Source organism: Neodiprion virginianus, chromosome 3, assembly GCF_021901495.1.
Source record: "Neodiprion virginianus isolate iyNeoVirg1 chromosome 3, iyNeoVirg1.1, whole genome shotgun sequence".
Taxonomy (NCBI): Eukaryota; Metazoa; Arthropoda; class Insecta; order Hymenoptera; family Diprionidae; genus Neodiprion; species Neodiprion virginianus.
Window position 1 is genome coordinate 32,191,972 of NC_060879.1, and position 18,874 is coordinate 32,210,845.

General features: G+C 34.4%; 2 protein-coding genes across 5 annotated transcripts; both read left to right on the forward strand.

The window, feature by feature from the left end:
- The first annotated feature begins 183 nt into the window (after positions 1 to 183).
- On the forward strand, positions 184 to 14,385 carry LOC124300436 (uncharacterized). 4 transcript variants are annotated; one of them, XM_046754546.1, is made up of 13 exons: positions 195 to 585; positions 1,257 to 2,684; positions 2,844 to 3,049; positions 3,345 to 3,483; positions 3,684 to 3,905; positions 4,095 to 4,196; positions 8,744 to 10,180; positions 10,787 to 11,161; positions 11,723 to 11,945; positions 12,060 to 12,155; positions 12,291 to 12,486; positions 12,830 to 13,010; positions 13,100 to 14,385. In XM_046754546.1, the coding sequence occupies exons 2-13, from the start codon at positions 1,284 to 1,286 to the stop codon at positions 13,145 to 13,147; spliced, it is 4,626 nt and encodes a 1,541-aa protein (XP_046610502.1). In that variant the 5' UTR covers positions 195 to 585; positions 1,257 to 1,283; the 3' UTR covers positions 13,148 to 14,385. The 4 variants fall into 4 exon arrangements, with proteins under 4 accessions (XP_046610499.1, XP_046610502.1, XP_046610500.1 ...); XM_046754544.1 differs by having other exon boundaries at positions 11,723 to 12,155; XM_046754545.1 differs by having other exon boundaries at positions 11,738 to 12,155.
- Positions 14,386 to 17,677: 3,292 nt separating this feature from the next.
- On the forward strand, positions 17,678 to 18,476 carry LOC124300449 (uncharacterized). The gene is made up of 4 exons (XM_046754577.1): positions 17,678 to 17,730; positions 17,888 to 17,999; positions 18,070 to 18,159; positions 18,273 to 18,476. Exons 1-4 carry the CDS (start codon positions 17,693 to 17,695, stop codon positions 18,345 to 18,347), a joined length of 315 nt encoding a protein of 104 aa, XP_046610533.1. The 5' UTR covers positions 17,678 to 17,692; the 3' UTR covers positions 18,348 to 18,476.
- Positions 18,477 to 18,874: the final 398 nt, after the last annotated feature.

Consider the following 18,874-nt stretch of genomic DNA (forward strand, 5'->3'; position numbering starts at 1 on the left):
GATGACCTTGTAAATTTCCAAAATAAATAAAGTGGCGAAAAACAATTTTTTTGAACAACGACATTGACCGTCAACACCGTTAGCGCTGATAATCCCACCGTGGTTCCCGCCAATGGAATAGGGCGAATCTTACCGCCAAGCAGTCGTGTGCTTGAGAGTGGGGCGAATGGAGGAGGGGGCTGTTTTGGACAAAGTTTTGAAGTTGTCTCTATTGATACCGGTCTCTGAAGTGTGACGCCAGTCGCCTCGCAAATGCGGTTCGGCTAGCGTTGAGTCCGTTCCCCGCATTCATTGAATTCTACGCTGTGAAGTGCGGCGCTTGCCACAGACCCGCTTTGGGCTTTTGTTTGGGTAGCACGTGTAATTTACGAAACAGTTGAGATTAGTGCTTGAAGTTAATACCAATGACGGAAGAATACATTCTTCTGATTCTTCGGTCAACGTTAATACACTCACCTTTTGTGAAACCACGTTCGTTGTTGGACCACTCTTGTTGACGGTACAAATTACATTGAGAAAAAAATTATAAGCTGCCATCTATTTCGTTGCTGTATCATAGACAGGCCTTAATCTTGGAAGTAACATGTAAGTATAATTTCTATCATTTTTGTTGGCCATGCCATGTGAGTAATAATTGAACAGCTTGAATATACGAATTAGTTGACCTGAAATTGTTTGATGGCTGTTGTAACCGACTCAGGTTAAATTTGAGCAACCTATGCTGGTCTATTTTCGTTGTTTTATCTATATTTGTCATGCTTTTAAATTAAATAGCTTCATAAACAAAGTGTTCGTTAAGGGGTGCTCTAGTCGATTTTGACGTTGTCGTATATATCTCCTAATATCAAAGTCCGCGTATCACAAATGCGAAAAACGGCTTAACATCCTTATTTTGTACTGTATAACTCTGAACAAAAATACTCGAATACATTTTTATTTGACGCAGAAATAAAGAAATTGCATGAATTCTACGAATTTACTATTGTGATTTCGTGCAATATGTGCCATTTCTTAATTTCTGCATCAAATGAAAATGTGTTGGAGTGTTTTTGTTCAGAATTGTGTACAAAATGGGGCTACTAAACCTTTGTTTTGCTTTCGAAATACATGGGTTTCAAAATTTGGAAATATATACGTCAACGTCAAAATTTACAAGGGCACCCCCTTATATCTTCATCGTATTTGAATTCCCGTTTTTGCCCGTAGTAGTGAATATCTTCTGCTCAATCTTTTTCAATTGGGTGTTAATATTGTAGGTGAATTTGGCAATATTTTGTCTGAAAATGTCAGTGCAACAAAAGCGCGATGACCTTGGGAAGCTTCTCGCCTGTCTTCTGGTATCAAGGAAAGGCGACAGTACAGTACACGAACTAGAAAGAGATTACAGAGAAAACGAGGGTAGAACTATACCTTATCGAGATTTTGGATGCATTTCGGTGTTGGACTTTTTACGTAGCATTCCTGATCATGTAAAACTTAGGCCATCAAATGGAACACATCTGGTTTTCCCTGTTGTATCGGAAAAGATTAAGCATGTTAATGATCTAGTAGTCAGACAAAAACCAGCTAAGAAAAGTTGTGGATCACGTCGAAAAACCAGTAAGCCTTCTAGGTATGGTCCAACGGTAAGAGAACCGAGACCATTTATACCAAATAATGTGCAGAAAGAAATTGCTAGTATGCTTACCAGAGAGCCAAATGGTGTGAAGAAAGATCATATTGTGGAATACTTGCAAAATTCATCTGCAATCGCTGGTACAGTGAATCTTACGAATGTTGATGATTACTTGATGAGCATGTCCCATATTGCTTACACGAGAGGCAACATGGTTTTTCTAAGCCGTTCTCTCAATGTCACCAGTAACACAGCACAGCATAACATTAGATCGCCCAATCAGCCTGAAGCAGGGACATCAAACAACTCAAAAACCCCTCAACCTTTGATGAGTGTCAACAGTACACCAGTGACGAACTCTTACCCTGCTGGTGCAGAAGAAGATGAAGATGTCTTTTATGATGATGAATTTGGCGACGAAGAGATTAGGTTTCACTATGCTTCCATGAATAATCACAAAGTTGAGAATGATAATCTGCCTCAGCAGTCATCATCGACAAGCCTAGGACAAGGTCCAGGAAGAATGTCTTCAGCAAAATTCATTGAACGTGGTGCAGGATCACTTAAACAAATGCAGTCGCAGCCCAAGCCCAGTACGCTACCTCTAGGAAATAATTTAAACAACGAGACAATGAGCAAATTGACAGACAATGCGTATTATACAGAACCAAGTGAACAGAACCATGAAACTTATGACACTTATGCATCCGACGATGAAGAATTGGTCGACATAATTAACGACAGATTAAAGTCACGTTTGCAACAATTAATTCAAAAACATCCACATGGAATATGGTGCGCCGATCTGCCTCAAACATATTTGGATGAATACAATGTTCCACTGGACTATGCAGAACTTGGGTTCCAAAGTGTTTGCGATCTCGCATCCCAGCTTGCGAGTATTTTTCACTTATGTAGATGGGATAATCGTGGGGATTTTATATTATACGATGCAAGTAAACCAGTACCGACTGAGGTGAAGAAGCTCGCTTCTGATGGGCAACATTCTGATTGGGCAGATACATTTGATGATGATTATGAGGATGTGGATCCCATTCCTCCGGCACTGGTATGTAATTAAGCTATAATATTAATATCCTATGACACAAATTTTTCTGATATTCACATTATTACGTTAAAATGAACCTATATCATTATAACAAAAATTTGTGATCCAAAACTTTCATAAAAAAGTATGGAACTGATTAGCTGTATACTTGTTTTACAGGATTTACAAGTATCTCAAAAATTAATACCACATGATGTAATGAGCCACGGTGAAAGTGTTGGTCAAGAGAGGATACCAGAACCTCCCTCTGATGGATCTCTCCATCACCTGGAAGTTGTTGTTTCAGAGGTTTATACACCCAGTTTGTTCTGGGTTCATTTACGGAAAAAACGCATGAAGTTAGGACAACTAATGGAAAATATACAGTTAGTATTCAGGAAGAAAGTTTATTCAGTTTATCATTGGTGCTGATTTTCTGCTTACAAGGACTGCATCCATTCGGGTGATATCTTTCTGAAATGAAACTGAATTGCTCAAATACCAAAATCCCAAGGTTCTCAACTCTTTTTTTTTTTTTTTGCATAGCTTGCCTGGTAATAACAGAACTGAGCAATTCACACCTAGCTCAGTATGAAAATGTCATGGCTTCTGCTGAATAGTTTGCAGTACAATTAGGTTTGTTCTTAATGTCTGCTAAAAGTACACCATTTTTATTTTCAGTGAATTCTATCAGCGAGAAGGATCCAATTACACTATCCCAAGCGTCGTAGTGGAAAAAGGCTTGAATTGCGTTTGCATGTTTGAAGATAAATGGCATCGAGCCATAATTAAAACTGTAAAACCAGATGGAGATGTTACGGTAAATTGAGGATTAATAATTTCAAAATAACCATGCAAGAGTTGAATAGCATTTAGTTGTGATGTTGAAACTAGCAGCCATAGCGCTTGATAGAGGATCGAGCTTCTATGTTGAAATCATTCGAATGCAAGCCATGGCTGAAAGTTTAAGCATCGTCATTAAAGTGCACCTGAAATTAACAATGAATATTTTTATTGCAGTTAGTATTTTACGATTATGGTACAACCAAAACGTATCCACCAGAAGATGTGAGGTTCTTACATAGACTATTCTCAAATTTACCAGCTCAATCAATTCCTTGTGGATTGTACAACATTAAACCTGTAAAACACGATGCTTGGACAAGAGGAGCAAGTTCAGATTTTTGGGAGAAAGTTGCTGATATACCATTGGTTGCTATCGTCAATAAAATTGACAGAGAGGTAAGATGGTTATTAAAACCATCAATAATATGACAAAAATATTAACACGAACTGCGTAAATATTACTTCAAGATTGAATTGTTAAGTGTGACAGATCTCCTTTAACTACCTGCACCAGATTTCGAATTGAATTCTTTGATACTACTATCCATTTTATGAAATAATTGTGAATAAATTTTATTTCTGTAGAATAATTCAATGCTGATATCATTGGTTGACACACGAGAAGAAGCAGACGACCATATAAATGACTGGATGGTACATAAAGGGCTGGCGGAATTTGGTAGCATGGTGCGTAATAGGCCTTCAAATTACGTATTTAGACATTATGTAAAATGCATAAATTATCACTATGATAAGCATGTAAAAGCAAAAGAAAGGGGTCAATTAAATCAGCAAGTGAGCAACAAACACGTTGTTCACCCCGAATCTGAATCTAATTCTAATTCTAATTCTGAACTAAAACTGAAGTCTGCCGATTGTGTAAAAAGCTTGATGACAAAATTTTCCAAATATAAGAAAGGTCGAAACCAAAATAATATATCTCCAGGAAATGATGTTAATTTTGAACATAACTCAACTTCTGAACAGAGTACTGCGAACGAAAAACATTGTTTACCTGATAATTTGGCATTGGAAATGATCAATTCTTCTCCGAAGTCTATGAATGAAAATCGATTTAGTAAGATTTTTAAATCTAAACTTGATTCAATGTGTGCTGCAAAGACCAACATTGAGATAGTTGAACATAGTTCAACAGCCACATCTTCAGTAGAACAGCGTACACATGGGTCAGATTGCAATGGCCATTGCAATGATTATAAAGTTTCATCTGAAGATTGCAAAAACGCCAAACACGAACCGAATTCTGATAAAGTGAAATATTTTGGTTCATTTCAAAGTTTTTTTGGAGGTCATGGTTTGGCGGACGATGTTGATTGGTCAAAAATTCGCACTGCAGTAAAAACTGAGCAGGGAATCAAGCCAGTTGCAAGAGCTAAAGCATCAGCTATCCCTGAATTTCCATTCTTCAATTTACGTGAAGAAGGTACAGGTGAATCTGCAATTTGTCAACGTAGTGATAAGTCTAGTGACGACATTCAAAAAGGATCTGTGCCTCATAAATATGTTACTAATAGTAAAGAGGTAATTGTTGAACCCGTTGACAAATTTCCTGTAAAGCAAATATTACCAGCTAAAGATTATTTTCTGAACGCAATTAAAAGTAACAATGATCATTATTACAGTGCTCATGGTGAAAAATTGTGGTGGTCGCCTGACGGAAACATTGAGAATAAAGCAGGTGTTATTACTCCTTTACTGAGAATGAGAAGAAAGCGTTTTGAGGAATCAGATATCGATTTAATGAAGGTATCTGCATCGCCTGAGATATTGCAGATTCTTAGAGGCAGAGATTTAAAAAGTAAATCCAGGGGCACTGCATCTGAAAAGACATCAGATGCAGATCTCAATTTCATTATACAATTGAAAAATATGGGCCATCATTGTACTTCGGATATATCTGATTTGAGTAAACCTGAAAATAAACTTGAAACTAATGAAATTTTGACACCTAAAGATGGAGTGATCAATCAAAGTTCATTGGTAATCAAAAGTAGTGCTTGTCAAACAAATTTGAATAAATCTGCTGGTTCCATAACTGCGTTGCAAAATACTAATCAGAGTTGTACGACATCTAATTCACTACCAAAAAATCGATTTTCAACAATGTTCGCTTATTTAAATAGCAAGAAGAAGAAAAATGTACCTTCGGTTTCCAGACAAAATTTTTCATCCGAAAGTTCTGAGGAAACTGTTGGTACGAATAGCATCTCAATAGCCCCAACTTCGAGCAGCATGGACCTCACAGATTCGGTTGATAGTTCAGAAAAAATTATTGGATTACCAAAAGCTCGAGATGTATCCTGTAAAGGTGAATTATATTTGACAAAACAATTCGCAAAATATTCAATTAGTTCTCGAAATCAGGTATCGCCAACTATGCATGGCATAATTCCAAATACGAACATCAACATCAGTGACATACCATCTACAAATATTGAATGTAGTCACGAGTTAGATGAACGATCGGAAAAGAAGTGCAAAGCTGAAGGTTCCGGTCAAAATGATGAAATATCAAATTTAGATTTAACTCGGAAAAACGATGATGAAATATCGTTGTCAAATAACAGGCTTGTTCGAGACAATTTGACAGAAAGTACTTCTAGCAATATCACAGCCTGCAATAAGCCAGTTGTGAATGTCTTAGATTCTTTGGACATTTGTTTACAAACATCTAACCCTACACAGAAACAAAAAGAGAGTCATGCCTCAATTTGCCAAGGCACCAGCTTCATTTCAAATACCAGTCTAGTATCTACATTTGAGACAAAAGAGCAAGTTGATAATTCAGTAGAACTACAGGGTCATTCTAGTAACACTTCTGAACTGGATTCTGATGACCTTAGTCGGTCATATTCTAATTCAGAAAATGATAGTCCATCTGTAATTCGAACCAAAATTGATATCGAATTAGACAAAAATTTCGATACTGAAACTTTAGATAATGATGAAATCATAGCCAGTCGGCAAAATGATTTATCACGTGATGCTGAAGATATTCAAGTACAAATAACACCTGATAACACTTTTATACAGTCAGGAGATAATAAGATCGACACATGTGTCCCGAAAACTGAAACTCAGGTTTATGTGCCTATAGTCAATGATGTGGATGATTTGGAGGACAGAGATGAGTGGGAAGTAAATGGTGTATGGCAAGATTTCATGAAAGGTCAGGATAATTATATGTCTCGCATTATGCACAAACTAGAAAGTGCAATCATCAACCCAGATTCAGCAAAAATATCTGAAATAACCGATAACTCTGAAGTGGCTGATGTTTGCAACTCAAATTATCTCAGAGATAAACCAAATGTTGAAAAAATTACTGAAAAAATTTATGAAAAACAGTATGGTGAGAACTACGTTTCGAAAGATAATCAGATTAAGCCCAATGATAACATTTCTGACAACTCGGAGTTACTTGAAAACAATGTACTCAAACCTGAGAAACAGTCAGCATTGATTGTGGATGAAAAAGTTCCTGACAGTGAAACTCAAGAACGTATCAAAAGGTTAGATAAATTTACCTATGGGAATACATTAATTCGAACTTCCAATAATAACAACGAAAATGAACCGATAACTTCAATACCTAGTAGTTCTGGCAACCAAAGTCCCATTCCAGGCGATGAGAGCACATTTGATAACGCTTCTCCAATTATACATAAGTCACAAAAATATGAAAAGTCGATTGTTGAAATTCCTCATGTAAAAAGTCTTAGTGGAACATCTATGGAATATCAGAACCACATACCTGTAGCCACAACCTGTGACAACAAAATACCAACTCGTAGTCTTACGAACAAAACAATGACCATGCAGGCAATGTTGAAAAATTTCAAAGATAAAACAAGTCTAAGGCAGTTCAATACCAACTCTAAACAAATCGAGGATTCCTTGCAGAGCAAAGAAAATACATCAGAAAATGGAAAGTCAGGAACAAGTTCTATTGATGATGACACATTCGAAGAAATAGAAAAGAAAGAGTCAGCGTCTGATTCAGAAATGTTTGCCGACTTATCAAATACTTCAAGTTCAAGTAAAGATTCAGATTTTCTTGTTACAAATGCCATAAGTGCAAACGTATCCAATCATTCAAATGATACATACTTAAGAAATAAGTATGGAACTCTTGACAGAGAATCAAAATCATGCTCCAGTGATGATACAGAATCTTTTGACAATGAGTTACAAAGACTTCCAATTTTATCATCAATCAAGAAACATCGGTTGACGGTAAAGTCTTGCAAAACTGACGACCTTCAGGATGAAAATATTACACAAATAAATACTGATACGGTTTTAAACAATGATAATTTACTTTCCAATGAAAGTAGTTCGAGTAATAGCAGTCTATCATTGTCACTTTTTAATAAAATAAAGTCTATGCTTGAAAAATAATTGAAAGAATAAATGGAAGCCACTGTTTCCATGTTAAGTAAAATCTAAATCGAAAAGATCTAAATCTAGAAGAAAAGACTTCATGCTACTGGTAACTATCTAACTCGTTGAAGAAATCAGCATCAAAAACGATTTGGTGATCTTTGTTCGATTGTTTGAACGTCATAGATAATCGCGCTAAGTGAGCAGTATTCTGATTCAGATTGGTTTTCAGTAGTTATTTTTACTTCTAAAAGCTTGAACTGAGTTTACGTTTCTTTGTTATTATATTCGTTTAATTAGCTTATAGGTAAAAACGATTAAAAAAATTCTCATTTATTTGCAAATGGAAAGTGATGTTTATTCACTTACAATTGTCGTATTATAAACTATTGCGTCATGAAAGTACAATTGGCAATTGTAACATTGAATGTATCGAGTGGTAATGAATATTTGTAATGACATTTATAAAAAATCACTGAACTTTTAAATAATTATTCATTTGAGTTTCGTTTGATTACTTACACATTTTATTAGTTATAAAGCTTATTATTATGCTGTGGGAAAAATTATAACTTTATGTTACATTATTCAGTTGTCCCAAAACATAGTCTAATGTTTTGTATATTTGATAATAAATGAACAATATTGTAAAGTAAACAGGTTTTGCTTTCATTACTGCACCTTTATTCTGTAGCACCGTTATAAAGATCACATGAAGTGATTATTTTTCCCATATTCAATTATCAAAAGCTGATTTTCATAAAACAATTATATAAGTTTGTCATATTTCAAAATGATCACTTTATTTGGTCTTTGTAAAATGCTTATAGGGGGAAACCATTGCCTTGGAGAGTTCATACCTAGATGACCGGAAAATTGATCTACAAGAAACAATAAAAGTCGAAGAAAATGTGCCGCTAATTTCACCACAGAGTATTTTACTTGAAAGTTCAGCGAAATCAGTGAGACCGCCACCAGGTTTCACAAAACCTTTGGAGCCGTCAGTTTTTGCGGCTTTCGCTAGCGAATATTTAAATGTCAAAGACTACACCAGTACTGAAGTGGAAAATTCTCCATTCTTGAATTCCTCTAGTACAAATGAGAACAGAAATCCTATGGTACCTCCATCAGAAACAATCATGGAACTTTGGAAAAAGCCATGGGAAATGTATATGCAATTAGCAACGATCTTTCATCAGCTTCTTTTGCAAAGTGGCAACGTCAACGCTATTAATAATACAATGCTAAATACTTCTTACACAACAGCGTCACCATCTACAAGTAAAAATTCAAATATGCAATGGTCAAGTACAAATCCATTTCAAACTTACCAAGAAAACAATAATGAAGAACTTGCAACAACTGTAAACAGGTATGCAGGGTCAAGTGATTATTCGACAAACGTGAACACCAACGAGCCAAATCCCCCTCGTTTTACCAGCAGTACACCTTTGCCCAATGTAGACAAAATTGCAAGCAACAGTAACAATGATTCTAATGTTCCAATATTTGATGCACAAAAATTTTTTCACGGTGCACAAGTTTTTCCTCCAAAAAATGACAATAATCAACCTGCTGGGTTGAATTCCACACATGAGAATAACCATAGCTTTGGTTTAGATTATCTGAATGAGAGCTGGTTTAATGCAAGCACCACAATTTTTCATGACAAGAACTCAAACTCAACCGTCACAGGTCAGTCAAACGTGCAGAATGAATATCGGGATATTAAAACAGCAAATGAATACACAAGCTATAATTTTTCTAAGCTTACAGAGAATGAACATCGTGAAAATAATGGAAATGAATTCTCTACAACAGAAACGAATGAATTGTTCAAGAACACTTTCTCAAATGCAAACCAAAAAATTACTGGTACAAACTGTGTAAACAGTGATGAAAACGGAGCTTTTACAAAATGGGAATTGCATGATACAAATCCATTCAAAGAATATATTACAACAAATTTTACACAAAAAGTTAAAACTGAAAAAGAGGAGAGCTTTCAAGAAGAGTCTATTAATAACATTGAAAAACCGCCCATTCCGCCAAGAAATCCAAAATTGATAAACAACACTAGCATTGCCCGCAAAGACAAGATCAGAAATGTTAAGTGTGATGAATTACCCGATGTTGGCACTGTTCCTAACAAACCTGCGTCAAATATTTACTACAAACGTGATCCAGTGATGTATAATACACAAACAAATGAAACAAATGCAAGAATTGGCGAGCGTAGTGAAGAAACTCCTGTATCAACGGACTCGGTAAGTTTTCGAAACAACAAACTCTATCATACAATAAACTCGACAGAAAATGATCAAAGTGCACTGCCTTCTTATGGAGAAGCATGGGGCCATCAGAATTCAGTTTTTTCAGGATCCAATTCTGAAATACATGCTGATCCATCTGATGATAGTTTCACTTCGCATCGCACGTTTTCACCAAATCATCCACAAAGTTTAACTCCCAGAGTACTATCAAATACTTACAGGCCTCCTCTGCCTTCTTATACTGACCCTCATCAGATGGTGTTTAGAAATAAAACCAAGTCTCCTATATCACCGCAATTCAGCTCTCCAGTGCTATCTGATATTTCTAAAACTGCAATAAAAGAAATCAGATTAGCTACAAACATTGATGTGTTTGACAAATTGAAATTTGATCCAACAGAAACACCATCTTCATCTAAGTATGATCATGCAATGAAAAATGTAGGCACACACAGTCACCTAATATTATCATCATCAACACCAATGACAAATAGCGATACTATATTTACAACCACTTTAGAATCACACTCACATAATCAAAACGTGGCAAAAATCAATGATTCGTACAATGTAGATTTAATTTCACCAAATTGTCGACAGGTCAAGCAACGTACAATAAAGTTGAGACAAGAAAGACTGGCTAATTTGCGACAGAAAATAGCCAAGATGACGTTAGTATTAACTCAAGACAAGAAAAATATGGATCAAAGCTGTATGAAACAAAAGGAAGTTTTGCCTAATGCAGAACAAAACGTCCCAAGATTATTGCCATGGACTAAACAGCATCAAGAGACTCATAATCTTATCGGAATTTCTCGAGGCAGTTCAGAAATACCAGAATGTGGTCAAACCACGTGTGAAATGAAAATTGAACTTGACAAGTGTACAGAAGCCCAAAATAAAGGAATATTTAATAGGGAGCTGAGACGAGATAAATATTGCTCAACGCCAAATCAAAGGAGTCCACAAACCTCGGTAAATGAGCAGAATCTATTTCAAAACGGTTATGCTAACTCTGAAAATTCTAACAAGCATGTAACAGTGAATAACAATAATAATCTGGAGTTCTCTAATATCAAAGGTATTAATACAACACCTAACGTTATTCCATACCATCTTCAGCCACAATTTATCGATTTGTATCCACACTTTTCACCGCCACATCCATATGGCCAACAACAGTATGGACTAAATTTTTCATACCGGGCGCAACAACCTCATATAATGCACCATCCACAACCAATACAGCAGTTACCCTTGTTCACACCCAGTGCACCTGGGTTCTACGCTCCAGCATCAAACTGGCATAGACCTCCATTTGTTAATCCAGCACCTAACTGTCAGTTCACTAACATTCCATGCGCACATCAATGTTCACCGTCTTGGGATCCATATCACAATTCACGCTTCTATGTACCAAACCAAACCAATCAAATACCTCGTGTTCCACTTGAAGCATCCACAGAAAAATTACCATCAAACACGAGAGTAGATTTTGGTAAAAAAAATGTATCATCGGGATTAAATGACTCACAGATGCTTCCACAACAGGACAAGGCTAACACGAACATCGGCCAACATACGCAGATGCCCGGGGAAATTTCAGAGTTTTCATCAAGTAATACAAATCAGTCAGATAGTTCAGGTTTCACAGTGTGTATGAAACGTTCTAAGGATTCTAACAGACCTAGAGGACTGATAGATTTTCACTCTAAACGTTCGTCTGAATATGAAAACTGTGATTTATCAACACAGCCGGGTAAGTTGAGCTCAAGCGTAGATAGTCATGATGTGACAGAAAATGGACTTCCAAGTTCCATTGAAGAAAACACTGCCACTTCGCCAAAATATGATCAAGTAATACCCGCAACAGTTGTACCACTAAGAGAAAAGACAACAAATGAAAATGATAATAATATTTCACCATCCACCTCTACTCAAGATCCACCCAAAGTCTTCAAACCAATTGGTGAGTTCATCTTTGTATGTAAATTTCTTCAAATGAAATCATGTCTCATATATTTGTTTCTAATGTATACAAAAAACGTGGAAAAATAGTGTTCACGTTTGTATGCATCATTGATCTTAATGTGAATTATTTCAGGAGTAAATTATCAAACGATCTACTTGTTCAATGTTAGAAATGAAGGATGGGTTTGTACTGATGAAATTATCTCAATCTTCACAAGCTACCCAAATCGTAATGTAATACTACGTTTACTAGACCTACTACAAGTAAAGATTAATTTCTTGGAGGTGGATAGATCTCAAAGTCCGTTTTTATTCACCCAATTAGATAGGTCAGTATTTAAATTATGCAATATTTCCAAAATGATAAGAGATGATAACTGAATAAGAAACGAAGAAAATAGCAATTTGAAGGTATTACCGCAGTTCTCTTCTGAGATGAAAATTAATCTCTCTGCAAATTGAAACCAAAGCACTGTTAATAAAATAGAAAATCTTGACTTCTTCAATAATTGAAATACATCTAACTCACTCGCATTCGCATGTGAACCATTAACATCAAATTAGAAGATTCCAGATTCCCAGACTCAAAATAGAAGTTATCCTTCTCAACTCAGTTTATTTAATATGACGTACGTAACAGGTGTGCATTTTTTATTTTTTTATTTTTTTTAGTACAAATATACGTTTACCTAGAATGACAAATTCTAGAAGGATTAAAGGTGTTTTACATTTGACTCCATTGAGATCATTACTCCGATTAATGACCAGCTTGGAAGTCATTTCTGAAGAAGAGATTCGGAAACTGTGTGAAGAAAAACAAACACTACCTGGTTCAAATTTATATGGATTGATGGTACATAGTTATTTTAATGTTCAATATTACCCTCAGATATCGCAACACAGCCGCAGTGCATGTAACACAACATGTTTCCTACTTTTCAGAAAATCGTCACATCTTATAAGCAAGATGATGAGTATTGGCTATCATGAATCATCATTCGAGTCAAATCGAATTTCGTTTCATCCAATTAAATTTTACTTCCAACGAACCAGCTCATATTTCAATGTGTATGATATGACAGAACTGATACGGTTTCCTATGAAGAAGAACTGACAATTATAATTGTTATATAAATTTTATACATAACATAAGCATATTTCAGTTATGCGCTAAACTTGTTAAGATCTTTCTTGAGTCAATAAACTATCGCAGTTTTTATTATTTTTAGTTTAAGAATTGAAAGGATCTTTACTTTACACATGTATTGAAAATATTATTCGTTTTGTTATTAACTAATCTACCGTGCTATATTATACAGAGAATATTGTTAAAGTATTGACTGATTGTGAGTAGATGTTTGTGAAGTATGCAAAATTCGCCAAAGTAAATCTGTGGAAAAAAAAGTATACTTTTCTATGAGTAGACGACTTAAGGAATTTTTATAGGTATATTGTGATAATAGTAATAATTACAGTACAGCACTATCATGAAATACTTAATTGAGAGCTATGTATTTGACATTCTATTAGGGTAGTCCCCAAAGAAAATAAGTAATTAACAAGATTTTATTCATTCTTTGATGTTGATAATATTTTATTTGAATCTTAACATTATATGAGAAAATTCATTTCTGTTATTACAAAGTTTCAACAACGCCAAGGAAAAAAAAACTAATTAAACAAAAGCTGCTTATAACGTACATATATAAAGAGGAATGTCAAGCTCGTTTGACATGCAGTTATTTGGTTGTATAAATCTCTTGTGAATCGTACTTTTCTTATTAATTATATTTTAATATATATTAATAATAAATAATGTGCTGTACAATAGGGCACAATGTCTGATCCTTTGCAAGAAAAGCCATACAAAAATCATGGAGCTAAATCGCAACCGAGTAAAAAACAACAAACTGTGGCACAGAGTTTGAAATCGACCGCTACCATCTACATTTCACGATTTATCACTTACGTGAATGGGTTATTTTCCAATAAACGTAAATATACCAAATTTGTTCAGCATAAAATTTCGGAAATAGATTTAAGAGTATGATAACCAAAGTATGCCTGAATACTTACTACATAAGTAATAAACTGTCAGTGAGATAAGTAAATAGCCATTACCTTTCATAAATGTACTAATATTTTCTTGGGTTTTCTAGTTTTGCATAGTTCGTGTGAAATAATGTACAAAGATATTGACCAACAAAATATAAATACGTCACATTAAATTATCATAATCAATTTTTTTTTTACAATCTGCACGTTGCGAAGTTGAATCCCCATTTATGGAAAATTAAATTATTTCTCATTTTATACAGAAGTACTTGGTGGCGATTTGCAGACTCGTATTTATGATGACCTAAAAGGACTCGTATGTAAAACTGAAGATAAAATCAAAGAAACTTACGAAAAAATTGTTACCGAAGTCAAGATCTTACAACAAAACGAGCTACATGTATGTAAACATTACTCAAAAGAAGAATTGGTAAAAGTTGATACGAAGTTCAGAGAGTATTATATCACAATCCGCAAAATATTTGAAGACCTGATACAGCGGTTGCACAGTTTTAAGAATCGATTGCAAACTAAACTCTTAACTCATGAGGAATTTGCAAGTTTAATTACGTACTTGGAAGAAAAAATTAATCAAACGCGAAAACTGATACAGGGAATGAATGACAACATTCAGAAAACAATCGACAATCCCAAATTGGAAAAGAAATTGATAGATACGGTTGAAAATCATTACAAAAAAGTTAAAAGTCTAATGGATATTCTTTGCACAGCAGTCAAGGTTTGAATTTTTTACTTTCGCCACCAAAATACATTTACTTTTGAATGAATCGTAATTTTCTCACTGTCGATATGATTATGAGAATGAAAATCATCAGTTGAAAAGTAACATAATAATCTTTTTACTCTCATTTACCTGGACAATACATTATTTAATACATGAACTATTACAACATGGAAAAATATGTTGAATATTTTTTTAATATCCAGGAAACTAACGTGCATGGAAAGTGGAAATCTTTAAAATCTGAATCGTTTAGAAAATCTTTGATGATAACAGCAAAATCCTATGCTGTACATACTATCACTAGTACGCAAAAATTTATAGCTTCTGGAAAAAGTAAATTAAGATTCATTTCCAATTACATAAATCTATTATAAAAACAAGTTTTTAGTACTATTGCGAAATTACAGGTGAAAGTCCCGAGCAATTGAAATTTCGAATATATCAAATAAAAAATTTAGTGATTTTGTCAGAAATGAAAATTAAAGAATTATTTGATGGAATACTCAAAAAGGCCAATGATATACATGACAATGAGTTACAGACTTATAAGAATTATTCGATAGAAGAATTGTTCAAAGTTAAGTCTAACTTACAAGTGTACTCTGTCAAAATATGCAAACTATCCGACGACACGCTGAAACGCTTACATGCCTTCAAAATTGACTTTCAGAGACAAGTAATAACACACAGAGATTTTCAAAATTTGATTTCGTACTTAGAAGGCAAAGTCCTAGAAACTAAAAACTTGACTGAAAATTTACTCAAAAACATTCAAACCACCATCAAAGAGCCTATATTAGGAAAGAAATTGATGGCGGTGGTAGAAAGTAATACTCAAAAAATAAAAATTGCTGTTGATGATCTTTACACAGCTATTAAGGTGAGAATAATTTTAATCAAAATAAATTCTTAATTTTGTTATATTATATATGTGTAAATTTACTAAAAACAAAACAAAATAATTGAGCCTTTCGATATCTATCTGCACCTACGCTGTTTTTCAATTCATTGCTCCGGAATTTATTATAAACACGGATTATCGTTAAATTACACTAACAATAAGCAATTAGGATAGGCTCAAAACACATTGAATTCAGCTAGTCTAGGAAAAAATGCTTACACATAAAAACAGGCAAATATCAAGCTAATTCATAAAAATTGTTGAAATTCTACCTATGAGAAAGAATAAAAATCAGTATTGTATTATTTCAGAGCAATTTCACCAAGGCCAATAGATTCAAATCACTGACCGACAGGAAAACGTTATTTTCAAAGTTTCCTGTACTAGGAAAATTTAAGCCATCGGCGAATTGTTCTCCGCTAACATTGCCAAACAGTGGTACTCAAACAGTGTCAGAGCGTAAGGGAAATTCATTAGTCAATTTACACAAAAAGAGAATATCATTCTCCAATTTGAGTAAACATTTCAGCTCTACAACTAACCATGCACGTGCTAATGTGAGTAACTCTGACTGATACAGTGGAATGTTTTACAATTGTTTTGTTCTCGACTTTAAAACTTTGAACTGTAAACTGTGCACTAAAGTTCAAATAATTTTTTCGAGCAATAATGAAGATACTGACATTTTTTTGTGCATCAGTAAAGTTTGAGTAGAAAAAAAAGTTTGCTCTTCATATGTGCATAAAGTAGAATACTTAAATATAATTGGGTCATATTTGTTCATTACCATTAAAAATGATAATTGCAAAAGTCATAGGAAATTGAATTTCACTGTTTACAATATAGGCATATCTGCACACAGTGCTTTTCTTCAACTTGCCGTATCTAGTTTAAATTCACTTTGAATGAGAAAAGGAATAAACATGCCTCAATCATTTTTTCCCAAATTATGAAATCATGACATGAAAAATTTCATGAAACTTTTTATTTAAGAGGGTTTTCAAAATATACTTGGGGCAAATTGGTCAATGAAGTGAAATCGTAAATAGCACATTTAATTGAGTGACTTTTAACACTACAATATTATTGTGCAAATCTTTTGTATTACAATCAACATCAAATCATTGAAAACATTGTTATCAGTCAAAATGACAAACCAGTAAAATTAATATTGTAAGAAAACTACTTAATCTTCCTGTAATATGCTACTGCATTTTCAATATCACCAACAAGTTTTTAATTTTTATGAATTGTAGGTAGCAAAAGCCACATATGCTGGGATATTGATCTATTACATATATAAAAAGATTAAAAATACTACAACCTAGACTTAGTGTGGATAAAACGTAATGTGATAATAATGTCCACCGAGGACTACGACTCAATTGTCAAATGATGGATCATAGTTTGGAAAAATTATATTTCCAATTACGTTAAACTTTCTGTGAACGGATATCTGAAGTTTACTCCTCCAAGGCAATGATCAAGTTCTGTGTCTAGTCGATCCTGATGTAGTTAGTTAACTAAATATATACGTCTTGCAAGATTATTTATACATTATATATACTAGTTTTTCAATGCATGTTGTTGCTGTTTAACGTAATACGAGTTGTGTGCTTGTGTCATTGAAATTATATTGCTTTCAAAAGTATGCATGACGAGCTTAGAGTTTTACTCATATGTGTAATATGCATATATTCGTAATCCTGTACGATGCAGAGTTGTGTTTTCGTCCAAATCTCAAATCTAAAAAGATAAACAATGTTTTGCAATAAAGTCTCAGCACAGCAAGTTTCTTAATTAGTCATTCGTGCTACAGCAACATGAATTGTTTATGTTTTGTTTCGGTCATTACACTAACACTCCGCTATTGTAAGTATGCTCTGTGTTATGCATTGTAGGGCAGAGTAAAGTTGGTAACAGATTTGCTCTTACCACTCAGTTAAGTCGAAAATTAGTTCGAAAAGCCTTTTCGTGTCAGAGAGCGCTACTATATCGGGGACACAAATAATGCTATGCTTCGATGTAGTTTTGTAGTTTGCCGTAACTCGGGGACAGCGCATACGTCGCGTGCTCATGTCAATTTGCAAGACGGCCATTGCGCAATTTCTCGGCTGTTCCGTACGGAGAAAGACTTATCGGTAGATATTTGCTCGAATGAAATAAAAGTAGAGTTTGTACATAGCAACTAATAAACTGTAACAATTTCAGAAAATGTCTGGAGAATCGAATGTGGATGAATCGAAATTGACTGGCCTGTCGAAATATTTCAACAGCCAGACAAATACGGGCCGGGCAAATGTAAGTCTAGCGCCTCTGCAGCTCTAACCTTCAATTTTACCAATTTACGTAATACGGGAAAGAAAAAGTGATTTTATTATTTTTAATTGTGACAATTTTTTTGAATTTTCTAGGTGGCCAAGGCGACGTACGCAACCGTTGCCCTGATAGCTGCTTACTTTTATCTAAAGCCAAAAAGCAAAAAATAAATTTCGTCCGCTATAACTAGATGGACGATATTTCTTACGTAATTTTCGTTTAGGGAGTCATTTAAGAGTCATAAATCTTATTGCAATGTATATGATACAATAAAAAATAAACAATATGTACAAATTGAATCCCTTATTTAGAACTAGCTATTTACAATTTTCTATCTGTTTCCATCGTGGTAATCAGGCATTGACTGTAGGAACCTCTGTATATGATTTGATACCAAAGTTCATTGAAGATATTTACAATAAACTACGGTAATGCTGGATGCCGGAAAGTTGTTGAAAAATTAGTAATAATGATTAAAAATCCTCAATATTATCTTGCATTATTTACTAATTCTCAAGTTGAAACAAAGGATCAGTGTTGCAACATTTCTACCACGAAGATTGCGACGGATTGTTACATCAACATTGTACATGGATAATTTTGTCCTTTTGATTACAGAACGATAAATCTTGTCAATTCTCATCGAGCAGAATAACGGTATGCACCAAACGTATACAAAGCGAGCCGTGTAGATAAT